This window comes from Copadichromis virginalis, linkage group LG22 (genome assembly GCF_057382275.1).
Source record: "Copadichromis virginalis isolate Kocher_CV1m ecotype Utaka linkage group LG22, C_Virginalis_male_GT1.1, whole genome shotgun sequence".
Classification (NCBI taxonomy): Eukaryota; Metazoa; Chordata; class Actinopteri; order Cichliformes; family Cichlidae; genus Copadichromis; species Copadichromis virginalis.
Window position 1 is genome coordinate 12,680,202 of NC_140638.1, and position 13,640 is coordinate 12,693,841.

At 42.3% G+C, this 13,640-nt stretch overlaps 1 protein-coding gene across 6 annotated transcripts in view; it reads right to left on the minus strand.

The window, feature by feature from the left end:
* The window catches only part of LOC146682908 (RNA-binding motif, single-stranded-interacting protein 3-like), a 295,222-nt gene that overhangs the window by 190,123 nt on the left and 91,459 nt on the right, over nt 1-13,640 (minus strand). The window contains exon 1 of one of the 6 annotated variants that reach the window (XM_085447119.1): nt 9,440-10,169. The exons of the other annotated variants lie outside the window; for them this stretch is intronic. Coding sequence (XP_085303245.1) covers nt 9,440-9,514 — 75 coding nt within the window. The 5' untranslated portion in view covers nt 9,515-10,169. Of the gene's footprint in view, nt 1-9,439; nt 10,170-13,640 lie in introns of those variants that run through there. 6 annotated transcript variants of the gene reach the window in all.

Genomic DNA, 13,640 nt, shown 5'->3' on the forward strand with positions numbered 1-13,640 from the left:
AGCGTGAGCAGGAACTACTCATTAACAATACGTGAGCAATTACTCTGACAGAGCCTGAGTCACACTCAGTGAATGCGACCATGCCAAGCAACCACCTCCTCAACTTCTCCAAACCTTCAAACTCCTTGACGTTACACCACCTACCCAACTGGCAGTCACGTGAACTTGCACGCCGACGGTACAGCAAAAGATACAGACAAAGGAAGCTTCAGCTACACTCGAGTAACACTGCCTGTCTCTCTCGTCTTTACTTCCTCCGCTTCATTTTTTTTGCAGTACCAGGTTTTCATCCTTTACAAGCAGCTTGCTCTCCTTTGCCTGACCAATATTCACTTCCACCCCTTTGGTCTTAACAGCTTTCCATCTCACTTGGAGGCAAAGCAGATTCTATTTTCTCTTTTCTATGGATGCATTTTCACTTCGTCTTGAGGGTACAGACTGTAGTTGCTCACAGTTTGGTCAAACATGCTGTGAAACATCTCTAAAATAGATATATATGGAATAATCAGTTGTTCATAGAACACACGCTGCTAAGGCCGGGCTTCATATTGACTTTTTAAGAGTGGCCTGAGTACTGATAATGTTCATCGGAACATTTTAAGATATCTAGATATGTAACAAGGCAATATAGTTTATATCAGTAATCAATACATTAACAATCTGATGTTGCATTGGATAAATACTTTTTTCTATAAAGCCAGATCATAATGATCAATTGTGAATGTCATTGGAAGGTTGTATCCAAGAGTGGAAGGCCCCTTACACTATCTCTTAACTCTTTACCCCTTTAAAGCCTACTAGGAGTAACCCTTGAAGCTCTTTTCTGAACCAAGTGGTTTCTGTCATATTTCAGGCCTCCTTTTACAGCAAAATGACTGGGTTTGCATCAGAAGTTAGTGAGGGTGTTCTCCGCCTCTGCAACTGCCCTCAGAAAACCCCAGAAACTATTCTAGCAGTCATCAAATCACACCTTTAGTTATATATCCCGAGGTGTCAAGACTCATCATTATGGGTACGGGGAGGTCGTCAAATGTCGTCTTTACGGGGGAAAAAGAGTTAACCAGCATCATAAACTGCAGTTTAAAGTTTGTGTTAAACTTTGTGCTGCAGCTCCGAGCAGCTCGCAGTTCACAAATCTTCTGCCACGAAACGATGCGTCGTAATCCTCATTTAGCCATTGCTGTGCCTTACGAAGAGAAACTACGGTGATATACAGCAGGCAACCCCTCGCAACAGTCAAACAGAAAGCTTTTAAAGCAAGAATATTCTGGATTCAAACCTGCTGGTCAGCTGGGGCCTTTCTGTGGTAAGCTTGCGTGTTCTTCCCGTGTATGGAGGGATGTTTTGCTGTTGTGTATTTCCAAACAGGAAGGGAAATCATGTCTTTGCATGTTATGCTGAGCATAGTTTGTTTTAATAAAAATGTTTGCGACATCTCACATGTGGCTCCAGCTTTCATCTGAACATGTAGTTCCCATTGTGAAATGTTGATTTATATACTGAGTATTTCCATTTAGCATAAAAAATACCAGTTCTATGTAGAACCGCTGTCAGGTTACTGTAGAAAACATCCAGACCAAAAAACTAAAAACAAACTAAACAGATTAGTTCTGGGTGGAATGTACTGATATGTTATGTTATGTTTGCAGTGATCACAGGACAATTATCATTACTTGTATTGTCATTTTTATTAAACCTCACTCATTCTTCTGTGTATATTAAAAGAGGTCTGCCATTCATGTCATCCTGCACAGATGGCAGGACACCAGGCTGAGCAGACAAAAGAAGCTTCCGGAAATAAAGTAAGAGGCACACAAAAGCGGGGAAGGATGGAAAAAAGAGTAATTATAAAGACAACATGAAAGAGAATTTAAAGATGAGGGGAGTCTTGGCAAATAAAAAAGGGAGCAAGAAAGAGTGATTTGAGAATAAGTGAGGGGATATATAAACAAAGATGAAAAGAGTAAAAAGCAAATGAGAAAAAAAAAGTACCCCACCATGCTCAGATGCAAAACGAGCGACTGAAAACAGAGCATGAAAATGCCAGGCAAGGCCCTTGCCAGAAAAGCAAGAGAGTAAAACACTGGGCCAGACTAGACAGCTCCAGGCAGAAAGCATGCTACAGAAGGAATCACTAGTAAAGAAACAAGAGGGAGAAAAGCAGGTATATTTGTAAACCCCACTGGTGGGTTTGAGTGGCACATCATGTGTCTTGTTTCATACGGCTCTAAAACTAAGTGAATATCTTTTCTGCTCCTCTCCGTCTCACTTTTTGTTGGCTCTGCATGCCTCTGTCTCTGTAGAAAACACAGAAAGCCCACTCCAACAAAAATGTGTTTCATTTCAGTTCCTTATAAGGAAGAGCTCCGAATCCTAAGACAAATCATTTTGATGAACAGGAAAAACCTTTGTAAATGTAATCCTCGTTGCGTGTGCACACGTACCACTGACCACCTGTGGTTCGCATTTTGTTGATGCACTAATGATACCAGTAAGAGCTTATGTGTTTGTTTGCCTCTTTTCACAACAGCACCTTGGGAAGCAGAAAACCCAGGTTTTCACTGCACCACCTTCCTCCCCCCATGCCCCACATTTCACCACACGCAGGTAGGAGTATCTCCATCTTGCAGTACAGACTAGAGTCACCCGTTATCTCCAGATGGTCAGGGGAGGAGATTCCCCAGGGCAAGAAGTCCAATGCCAAGAACATCATTTTATATTTTAGCCTATTGTGAAGAAGCAATACATGACCTGGTTTTAGAACCTTTACTTTGAGCACTAGACCGTTTAAGCACTTTGTACTACAGACAATATCAGTCTGTAACTCCTGACTTCATAAGTGTCAAACTTATTAGCCGACTTGATTTGTATGCACATACCGATGCCGCTGCCAATTTGTGCTTGTAAACCATGCTATGCAGTAAATGCACTCGTGTAACATTGCTCCAACATTTCTAATCCCCTCGGTGCTCCAAAGCTAATACAGAACAGGTTCCACTTCCCATCTCTGGAGACTATAAACATGTTTCCTCTCCTCTTTATGTTCCTCCATTCCTTCCACTAACAAAATGTGGATCATTCTTCAGAGAGCACCCTGTTAAAGCAGCTCTAATGACACGCGGATGGCACCACGCAAAGAGCCAGAACTCAGCACCAGGCTCAGTGTGGTGTTCTGAATAAAAGGGTCGTGAGAAGCAGTAAAGCAAACACATTGTTAATGTAAGGGTGTGTAGTTAGGGCTTGGCTGTCATCTGACAAATGAGAAGTGCTCAGAGTACATCCACTGTAGTGTTTCTGAGTGTGTGTATGCAGACAAAGGACGGAGAGACAGAGAGAGAGAAAACAGCATTTTCTGCTTCATTAATTGACACAGCGGAAATTTAAAGCTGGGTAAAGCTTTAAGAATAAGCAGATAAAGGCAAAGGAGGTTAGTTTATTAATTCTTAGTTCCTGATTTGACTCCTGACTGGTCAGACCTTTATTGAATGTTACTCCTTGACTCTCTCTCACACTTCCCGCCAGTGATACTGCTCCTATCTTATAAAGCTGCCAAAAAATTTATATATAATCTAAAAAAGCAAACTCCCCGACCCCATGAAGTAAAAATCGGGAAAACATAAAAGAATAAAAAGAAAGGCAAGGCAGAACTCTTGATAAAAGCTCAGAATAAGCTACAAGAGAATGCATGACGGGTTAATCTGCATCAAGGCAGGGGAGGTATTTTGTTTCAGACAGTCAATTATGAAGTGCATATCAGGACTTACAAGCGGCAAAATGAGTTATCATACCCCTTTCTTTGTACAAATAAAAACATATCATCTCCCAGACTTAAAACGCAGCTCGGCTTAAATAAATGTAATTTAAAACATGCACTTTTCCAGGCATAAAACTGCAAGATAAACCTTTCGGCACGGAGTCACGTCGACAAGACGAAAGAAACTAAGCCACGTGCTAAATTTTATGCCACTGACTGCTGATTTAATAACACATTTTGGAAACAGGTTTCCTTTCACCCTCTTTGACTTTGCTTGCTCTCAGAGTATATGGAAACCTGCCTCCCTTCTTGTTGTCCACATGTTTCTCTTTTTCCTCTATTGAGGCATTAGAGAAGGATTTAAATGGCTTCCCTGTTATTTTTGTAGCACAATGGATCAACCTGTATAATGTAACCTAACCCTTTCCCCCTTGCTTATAGAAAGCCCGTCCCTCCCTCCTCACAGTATCTACTTCTCCACTGTGTCTTTTTCACACAAACACAACCTTTCCCTCCGCTGCTTCCTCCATTTATAAAGAATTAGACAGAGTATTAATGGTGCCCATGGCAGGGGCAGATTCAGGCACAGATCCTCTCAAAGGGCTCCATCGACTGGTGTTTACTTAAGGCCAGAGACATTAGCCGCCGCTACTTCAATCTGCTCCTCTCGGCTTCTCAGATTCTGTACTGTAACAAAGTGACCTGCCCGGCACAGTGTATGTTTCAGAGCGTGTGTGTCTGTTACGGTCTGACAGCGCGTGATCATTGACAGCAAGCGTGTAATGACCTAGACTGTCAATGGTGTAACAGGACAAAGGTACAGCCGTGTCAGTCCAACAACGCAAAAGTCCACTAAATGTCACAACAGAGCCAGAATTTACTGCTGGTATTCAAGGCAAATTATCGCTAATTTGAGAGTCCCTTTTGTGCGTTGCGTGCGTAATAATGAAACTGAACCGAAAATGCCTGTCACTGAGTGAGACTGAGATATAACTAACAGGCACTTAGTGCGCACATTTGGTTGAAAATCGTATTCTTCCCTAAACACCATCATGAAACAACAATAATTGATCTGTGTGCAGTAATTGTTCTCGTGGGTGAGGGGAGGGGCCAGGCTGGGTCCTGGGCGAGGCATTTTACTGTAATTTTCTCATTTGTGATGCACATCTATTACCTATCATTAAAGTTGAATGCACAGCAAGCTGTGAACAGCACTAAGGATCACGCTCACATGGAAAGACACAGGCTGAATAAAGGCTGAATTTCAGCAAATGACTCCATGGACTGATCATCTGGGGAATAGACAGAAATAGGGCCTTTAAAGGATCCTTTCATCAAAGCTACATCCTGCCAGCTCCCCCTAGCCATAACCTCATATAAAAGCCACACACACACACTAATGTGCACACACAGACACACAAGTCCTCTTTCAGGAATCAATAATTCAGCTAAAGAGAAGCACATGCTACGCCCCACTGCACTAATCAATAGAAAGCCAAATGTTATTGTTTCATCTCATTCTCTGACTTTCACATTATAATCTGGGCTGACTAGCACATGCTGGACAGCATCAAAGAACTCCATTAAATTAAAATATAATACACACATACAAAGGGGACAAGGGGACCCGAAATTTAGGAGGCGCCTCACTTTATCCTGGTGTGCTGTGATGCTAGTGTTTGTTCCTTTTGTCACAATATTTCTATTAGTTGCAAGTGAACACAGATGTCCTATAAAGATTCTATGCATAAACTCAACAAATGAGTCATATAACAGAGGTGACAGAAAGAATGGTAACAATTTTTCTCAGAGTTCTGCCTCCCCCAAACTGCATGGTCTCTTGGGAGACTGAGGCTATTTATTGATTACACAGACTTGTATGATTAGGGAGTGAAGGAAGACTACTGTGTATCCATAAAGAGAAGCTTGCAAGGAATTTGTATGCACTCTATGTGCGTGCAAATGCTTAGCCAAAGAGAGTGTCATGTGATTTTGTCAAGTGGTGTGAACTTGCCAGCCAAGGCCCCTCTCCCCTCTCTGTAATCGAGCTATCAATGATCATTAATGAGAGCGTGAGATAGCTCTCCACAGCCCTCTTGGCCACACTGCCGAATGCTCTGGCCTCTCTCCCAGGCTTCCTTTCTCCTATTGACCCCATCTGTGGCTCTGCCATACGCGCCCTAAAGGCCACTAGCCACACTAACTAACCGTGAAAATGAATATGAACGTCAGCTGCTTAGTTATACGCGGAAATGCGCCCTTCCGTTGCTCCGCACACTCCACTTTTGGTCTCGTTTGCACGACACAGAACCCTAGCAGCTCGCTCAAGGATGCATCAATCGCTGACGGTGGCAAGATCGGATCTGTGCTGACCTTGGGAGTGAACTGCAACACAGGCGATGGAGCAAAGGGGCCCTGTTGCAACAAAGGAGGAGAAGTAGGGAAGACAGAAAGAAGGGAAAAGAAAAGTAGGAAGGAGGGAGGGATGAACGGACAGGGAATTGAGGGGCATGCTTTGATTGAGAGGCTCCCAAGATGAGCAACTCTGAGATATGAGAAAGGGGAGGGAGGAAGAGGGGGATGATGGAAGGGGTAGGGGAGGGTGGTGTGAGGGAGAGGGAGAGGGAAGCCATATGGCAGCAGTACAAATGTATTAAAGTATAAATCAGGGGGAAAGCTAGTGGACTGCCAGGTGGGGCCGCAGTCAGGTCCTCCCAGCTGGAGGTGCAATGGTTCACAATGCAGTTCAGCACGGAAAAGGATGAAAGCATCACTGGTATTTTGCCTTTTTAAACTTTATAATTTTCCCTTGCATATATTTCTTAAACACATTTTATTTCTCTTTTTATTTCCTGGAAATAAATGGGGTGAAAGTGGCACATTGATTCTTCCAGCTGAGCGTTTGAAAGAATGCCAAAAAACAGCTCTCGCTTGAAAAGACCACAAAAATAAAATATATTTTTATGCTTTTACACTGGCAGCTGCTATGATCCATCCAGTCTGTTCTTGTAGACACGAGCTCACTTGGGGCAGTTTCTTTAAATTTACTTAAATTATTACTCCACACTTTAAATTAACCTCGAACATCCAGTGGGACTCACGGAGAGCAGATTTAATTTTTCAGGTCAAGGGTTAAAAGTAAAGGTCACTGTGATTTTACAAAACATGCTAACCAGATTTCTGTTTGACCAGAAATCCAAAACTCAGGCATAAATTACACCTAAATTTTACACAAACATCTTATGAAATAAATAATGAGGGATAACAATCATTGTTAAAAGACAGACTAAGACTGAGATATACAAATATAAAAAATGACTATATAGAATTTCTGTTTGAGTAAAGAGGTTTAACAAAAGTACTGCATTACCCGTTTTTGAGATCACAATCATATTTTAAATATGAGGACAATTTTTAATACTCAGATACAAATCTTTTGCATTTCATTCAGGAACCCATGGACATCACAAAATGCTGTGGTTCCTCCCTTGAGAAGCTGTGCAAGGCCTTTACTGTTGCTTGTTTGTGAGCTCTCTGCATTCAGTTTTGTATTTAATAACTGAAAAGCGTGCTCTTTTGTGTTGAGATCAGATGACTGACTTGGACAAGAAGAAGAATATCCCATTTCTCTGCCTTGAGAAACTCTGGGCTTTGGGTGTTTATCCACTTGCAATGTCAAGCACTGTCCGATCAGTTTTGCAGCATCTGACTGAATCTGAACAGAGATGGATCCATCCAGAATCCATCCAGCTTCTTCTATCAGCTGTCACATCATCAATAAACACTAGTGGCCCGGTTCCACTGGCAGCCATGCATGTCCATACTATAATACTGCTTCCAATCCATTTGACAGATGATGTGATATGTTTCCGATCATGAGCCGTTTCTTTCTTTTCTCCACAATTTTCTCTTCCCATTATTCTGGTACAAATTCATCTTGGCTTCATCTGTCCAAACAAATTTACTTTCAGATCTCTGCAGCATCTTTTAGACATTTTTTTGGCAAAGTCTAATGTGACTCTTTTGTTCTGGAGTACAACGATCAGTTTGTAGACCCACCGAACTGTGTCTCTTGAACTAAGCCCAGCACTTAGAGAGTGGCTCAAAGAGTTGGCAGTTCGTCTTGTAACCGGAAGGTTGCCGGTTCGAGCCCCGGCTCGGACAGTCTCGGTCATTGTGTCCATGGGCAAGACACTACACCTACTGCCTGCTGGTGATGGCCAGAGGGGCCGATGGCGCGATATGGCAGCCTCGCTTCTGTCAGTCTGCCCCAGGGCAGCTGTGGCTACAACTGTAGCTTGCCTCCACCAGTGTGTGAATGTGAGAGTGAATGAATAGTGGAATTGTACAGTGCTTTGAGGGCCCAGAAAAGCGCTATATAAATGCAATCCATTATCAAAATATTTCTATATACAGCTGATTCAGTTCTATTGGCGAACACCTTGAATCGATTTAAAATCCACTGTGGCGGTGCACACGCCCACAATTATAAAGAGGTGTCATTGCCCAAATATTTAAACTGCCATTGCGCTCTGTAGTGCAACTGTGAAGCAGTAATCCATATTTTGATAACATTTAAAAGTCAGTAATCAAGGCTGAAGAAAATATTAAATATGCCACTGGCAACGTCAAGTACTCTCGGGGGACACATTTGGGTTGGCAGTTTAAAAAAGTCCATCATATCAATCATATTCGATTGCCACATAAAAAATAAATAGTTAAAAATAACAAAATTTCTGTGTTTTCTTTATAATAATCATATCAGATAAATTCACGGTTTAATAACCAAATGAAATGCAAAGTAATTCTATTGAAAGTTCAACTGTACACTTGCAGCTCTTTCACCGATGTGCATCACACTGTCACAATAATGGACAAAAATTAGTGTTACACATATGGTATAAAAACAAATAGAGTAATCCCCAAAAGGCTTCCATTTTAATCCCTTGATGATGTCTGGGTAGTGTGCCCAGCCAGTGTCCTGGCAGCCATCAGGGCCCAAGCCTGGGCGTCCATCCCAGAGGCACTGATGCATACTATAACTGGAACAAACACAGGCGGCCGTCCTCATGCCTGCTCTGTGTCACAGCCGTACCACTGCCACAGAATAAAAGGGTTCATAACCCATTTTTCTCATCTTTGCAGAAATCTGGACATTTATGCTGTTTAGAGAATTTAAAGTGAGCTACATTAATTAATAAATGTTTAGAATCTTTCATTTGCTTAATCTATAGTGGCACAATAAGAGATTCCGCTTCATAAAATTCCCCTGAATCTGCTAAACATATTATTTAACATGTTACGCTTCAGAGCATCTCTTTAGGAGCTCAGCAGTAGGCAGATTAAGTATAGATGGAGGTTACTGGACAGCTCCTGGTTACGCTCTGCTAGGCAGAAGAGTAGACCAAAGCCTTGATCCCTGATCCTTGATCATTCACTCTGTGACATATATGCACACATACATACAGACACACACACACACGGAGCGGCATAAACATCCGAACTCCAATGAGGTTCTTGAAATCACAACCATCGCAGCCAAGGCCAACTATCCACCAAATCCCATCTCCACTCAGAGATTGGGGGGGGGGGGGGGGGGGGGGGAGATGAGGAAGAGTGGGAGGGATACAGGACAAGAGTGTAGGAGTAAATGAGAAATGAAAGAAGAGCAGAAGAGCAGCATACCTTGGTCTGGAGATAGTGGGGGTAGTAGTAGGTGTACTGAGGGTACATTGGCTGCTGCTCCAATCGCTTGCCCATGTAGCTGGAATCCTTAGCACTGAGGCAGGGAATGGTGACACGGGGGCGGGAGCTGCCAAGTAGCTAGCAATGGGATAGAGGCAATGAAGGGACTGTGCAATTCCTGTCTTTGCTATCCGCACCGCTGTGTCACTCGCTGATCCCTCCAGGGAGAAAGCAGGGTTTGCGTATCGGACAGTGGCTGGGAGAAGGGCTGCCTCTGATGAGGAAGCTCCTGACGAACTGTGTCTTACCGGTCCAGGGAATCAGTACCGAGGCAGATGCTCACTCAGTCTCACACTCTTGGATCAATGCAAATATTTCCACAAGTGCTAGAAGCAAGACAGGCGCGTTTTACAGAGGCTGCTGTAGGATATTAACGCCTAACAAGGGTGAGGTAGAGGAAGAAGAGGAAAGAGAAGACGCGAGGAGGTGCAGGTGGCAGTAGCTCTGGCAGTCCAATAAATGTTGGAAAATGGGAGAAGAGGAGGAGGAGGAGAGGAGGAGGAAAGGAATGGTAAGGAAAACGGGAAAGGACGTATACGTTCACTTCTCTATTTAAGCTGTTTCACTCCAGTCTTTTGCCTGGGCTTTAATCTGTCTCTCTCTCTCTCCCAAACACTGTGAATCTGACTCTCTCTCTAGCTGCCCCTCTCGCTCTCTCTTTCCCTCTCTTACATATACGCGCACACACACACACTTTCTCTCTTGCCTCTGTCTGATCCGACGATGGCTGCGTGCTGTCCTGTTTGACAGAGGGGAGATATCCTCAGCGCCGTCAGATGCACTTTGTGCAAGGAGCAGAGTCACAACACGAGAGCTGAACACAGACACGCAAAGCAATTTCAGTCCGTAACGGTTGAGCCAGCGGGAGGACAGATAACAGAGCAAAGATCCCAGTTTCTAAATGATGTGACACAAGCATATATATATATTTTTTTTTTAAATCCACCGGTTGGTTATTCAATCCACTGAGTTCCAGCTAGTAGATGAGTGAAAAAAGCCCCCACAGTGACAGTGTCCCGGGTGCCCAGTGGAGAAGGAGTCCCTCGTCTGCGATCCTCCCTCTTTCTGCTCTTGTAAAATGTGTTCCTTATTTCTTCCTTGGCTCTCTCACTCCTCTAAGCACCCTGCCTCATTCTCTTTCTCTCTGTCACACAGCTGCTCTCTCTCTCTCGCGTGCGCTTTCTCTATTACACAGTCTCTCAGCCTCTCTCTCTCCCTGTCTCTCTCTCGCTCTCCTTCTACTCCACACTGACAGGGTGGTAAAGGGGGCTCGTCCGAGGTTGCGAGCGGAGCAAACTGCCCTCCTCCTTCTCCAGCCCAGCTGGTGGGAGGGTCTTGAGCAGATCTGTGCAAGAGAGCGATCCAGACACAGACCAGCGGGCTGCAGCGTTTCCACAACCTGGGAGAACGCAGGGAATAGGAGTGGAGACGAGCGGGGATGGCGCCAGCGCGAGCAGTCGATTCCCCCTACTGGCTACACAAGGAGCTACCGCCTGGAATACTGTGTCTTCACACAGATGCTTTCGCTTCCCAATCTTAGCCGATTAAATTCAAAAACCAGTTATGTTCAATAAATGACTCCACACGTGTATCTGTTCAGAATCTAAAAGTATATCTGAGCTATTTGTTAACTATAGACTAGGTAATTTCTGTTGTAGAAAATGCAAATAAAAACAAAAATAAAAGACAAGTTTTAGAAACCAATTTAAAAATATGTGTTTATATATATATATATTTTACTTTCTTTAATTATAGGTCTTATTTGGAATTTCACAGCACTTAAGATAATCCTGGGACAAAGCAATGTAACTTCATAATCTCTTTTTAACAAATCATTAGTTTTTAGGGACTGAAGGCAGTTTTGAGTGTAAAATATTCCCCCAATCCTGCTAAATATGCTCCCCTGAGTCCCACGTGTTTGTTGTATAATTTACAAACTGTTTCTGGATTACTTGAAGTCCTGTTTACATACATGCTTGTTTATCTCAGATCCATCCTGCTGTAGTACATGTAGAGTGTGGGCTTGCTGAAATGAGCATTTTCCCTGAAAAAAAATGTTGCATTGGAAGATATGTTGCTCCTGAAACTATATACTTCATTCAGCTTTAATGGTGCCTTCACAGATGCCAAATTCATGCACACTCAGGCACTATTTAAACACTGTGAATGTTGACTTTTTAACAGTGTCGTGATTGCAGGTCAGATGGATCATCTTGTCTTTGGTATTTTTGCTCTTTTGTCGCTCTTCTTTTGCCGATTTATCTCAACTTTTTTTTTAATGAGTTGATGATATTCAAGATTCAACATATGATTTAGTTTTTTCGTTTTAACATTGATTACACACCATCCTGAAACACTTGTATGTCATCTCGCACCCTCTGACTACACAATGAGTAATTATCGTGCCAAGTGAAAGACTCCAGTGAAACCCGCTTCCTGTGCAGCATTAAATCTGTTTTGATTGACCGTGACCAAAAACATCACAAAAAGAGCATTCGGTCAATTCGGAGAGCGTTTGCCTGATCACAAGCAACCGCAGCTCCAATCACATCTGCAAACAAGATTAAACACAGTGCTTATGAAGTCCTACGTCTTTTTCGTCACACACACGTCCACAAGAATGAACAGCAACAGACTGAAAGTTCTCGAGAGTATCTCGATGACGCTGAGGCCACAAGTTCAGGAGCCTCATTTTTCACTCAATTATCAAATCAGCTTGGGTTTCGTTTAAATTACCTGCCATGAGAACTGAAGAAAACTGCAGCCAAAAAGTACAACATGAAATTACTGGACTGAAAACAATTACATTTGGGCAATTTCCACATCTGAAAATAGACCCCTGACTTTGATGAGTTTAGTTTTGCATTTCATCTGTTCCACTTCAGAGCGTTACACAAAAACCCACGAGGCTGATGTCTCCTTCTCAAAAAATAATAGCCTAATTACAAATGTCTAGTGCAGTAACACACTCAAGATAAGTGATTTCAGCTGTAAAACAAAACCAAAAAAAGAATTCACAACGCAGTATATAATAAAAATTAATTCAGCCACATCTGTATGTCACATATTGTAAGTTACAATGGAATCTGTGTTTGCGTAAATCAGACACAGGAAATTGAATTATTGATAACACTTTGCAGATCATATTTAAATAATATGGTGTAAATGTCACTTTTCCCCCCCTTTCTCCAGACTAAATCTATACCAGCAGAAGAAACTCATGGACCAAAGGAAAGCACAGAGAGAAAGGGCACCTTTTTCAGACATGGTGAAACAAATATAATTATCAGATAGGTCACTTTTATCTGAAGGAAAAGAGTTGAGGCTGATATTGATTGTGGATTACCAGATTAACAGTCTTTGGTTCAACTGGGCACAAACTCTGAGCAACTGTGGAAAGATCTACTGTACAGAACACAGAGGAAGACAGGAAATCGGCCAACGAAGAAAGTGGCTAAAGAGAGGATACAAGGGAAAATAAGAGGAAGCAGCACGAAAAATATTCATGTGTTTTCATACAGGAGTGTGGCACTGTTTGCATTTCATACATAAGGAGCATCGTTTTTGTATTTTCACTCTAAAAGCCTCATTTGAATTTACTGACGATGTCTTTTTGGTCCTACATTTTATCCAGATATGTTACAAACTGTTTATTTAGTGTGTTTATCACACATGGCATCCACATTTTCTCCAGAAAAGCAGGGATGATTAGTAGAGTCTGATTAGTTTATCACGAGACTGATTTAAGCTACATTTAATCTATCAGTTTCGATATTTAAAAGGACCGATAAATGAAAATTTTAAAAAAGAAAGATGAGACGAGAGACACCATTCAACCATGTTACGAGTCTTGATGTAACATAGTTTGTCCACCAGAGGGCACTGTGGACGTTCCCTGTTAGCATTGTGTTTGGAATGCCACAAACAAGCATAGGCAGACATACACAAAACAACAAAAGAAACAAATGTGCCTTTGGAAAAGAAACCTGATATATATTGAAAATCATATTCTCTAAAATTGTCAAATATAGCTTTAAAAGAAAATCCTACGTGAATCAGACTCAGTGTTCTGATCAGGCCATCGGTGGGACCTTTGTCATTTTATTTGAAAAATTACATAGATGGTTAATCATCTATAACG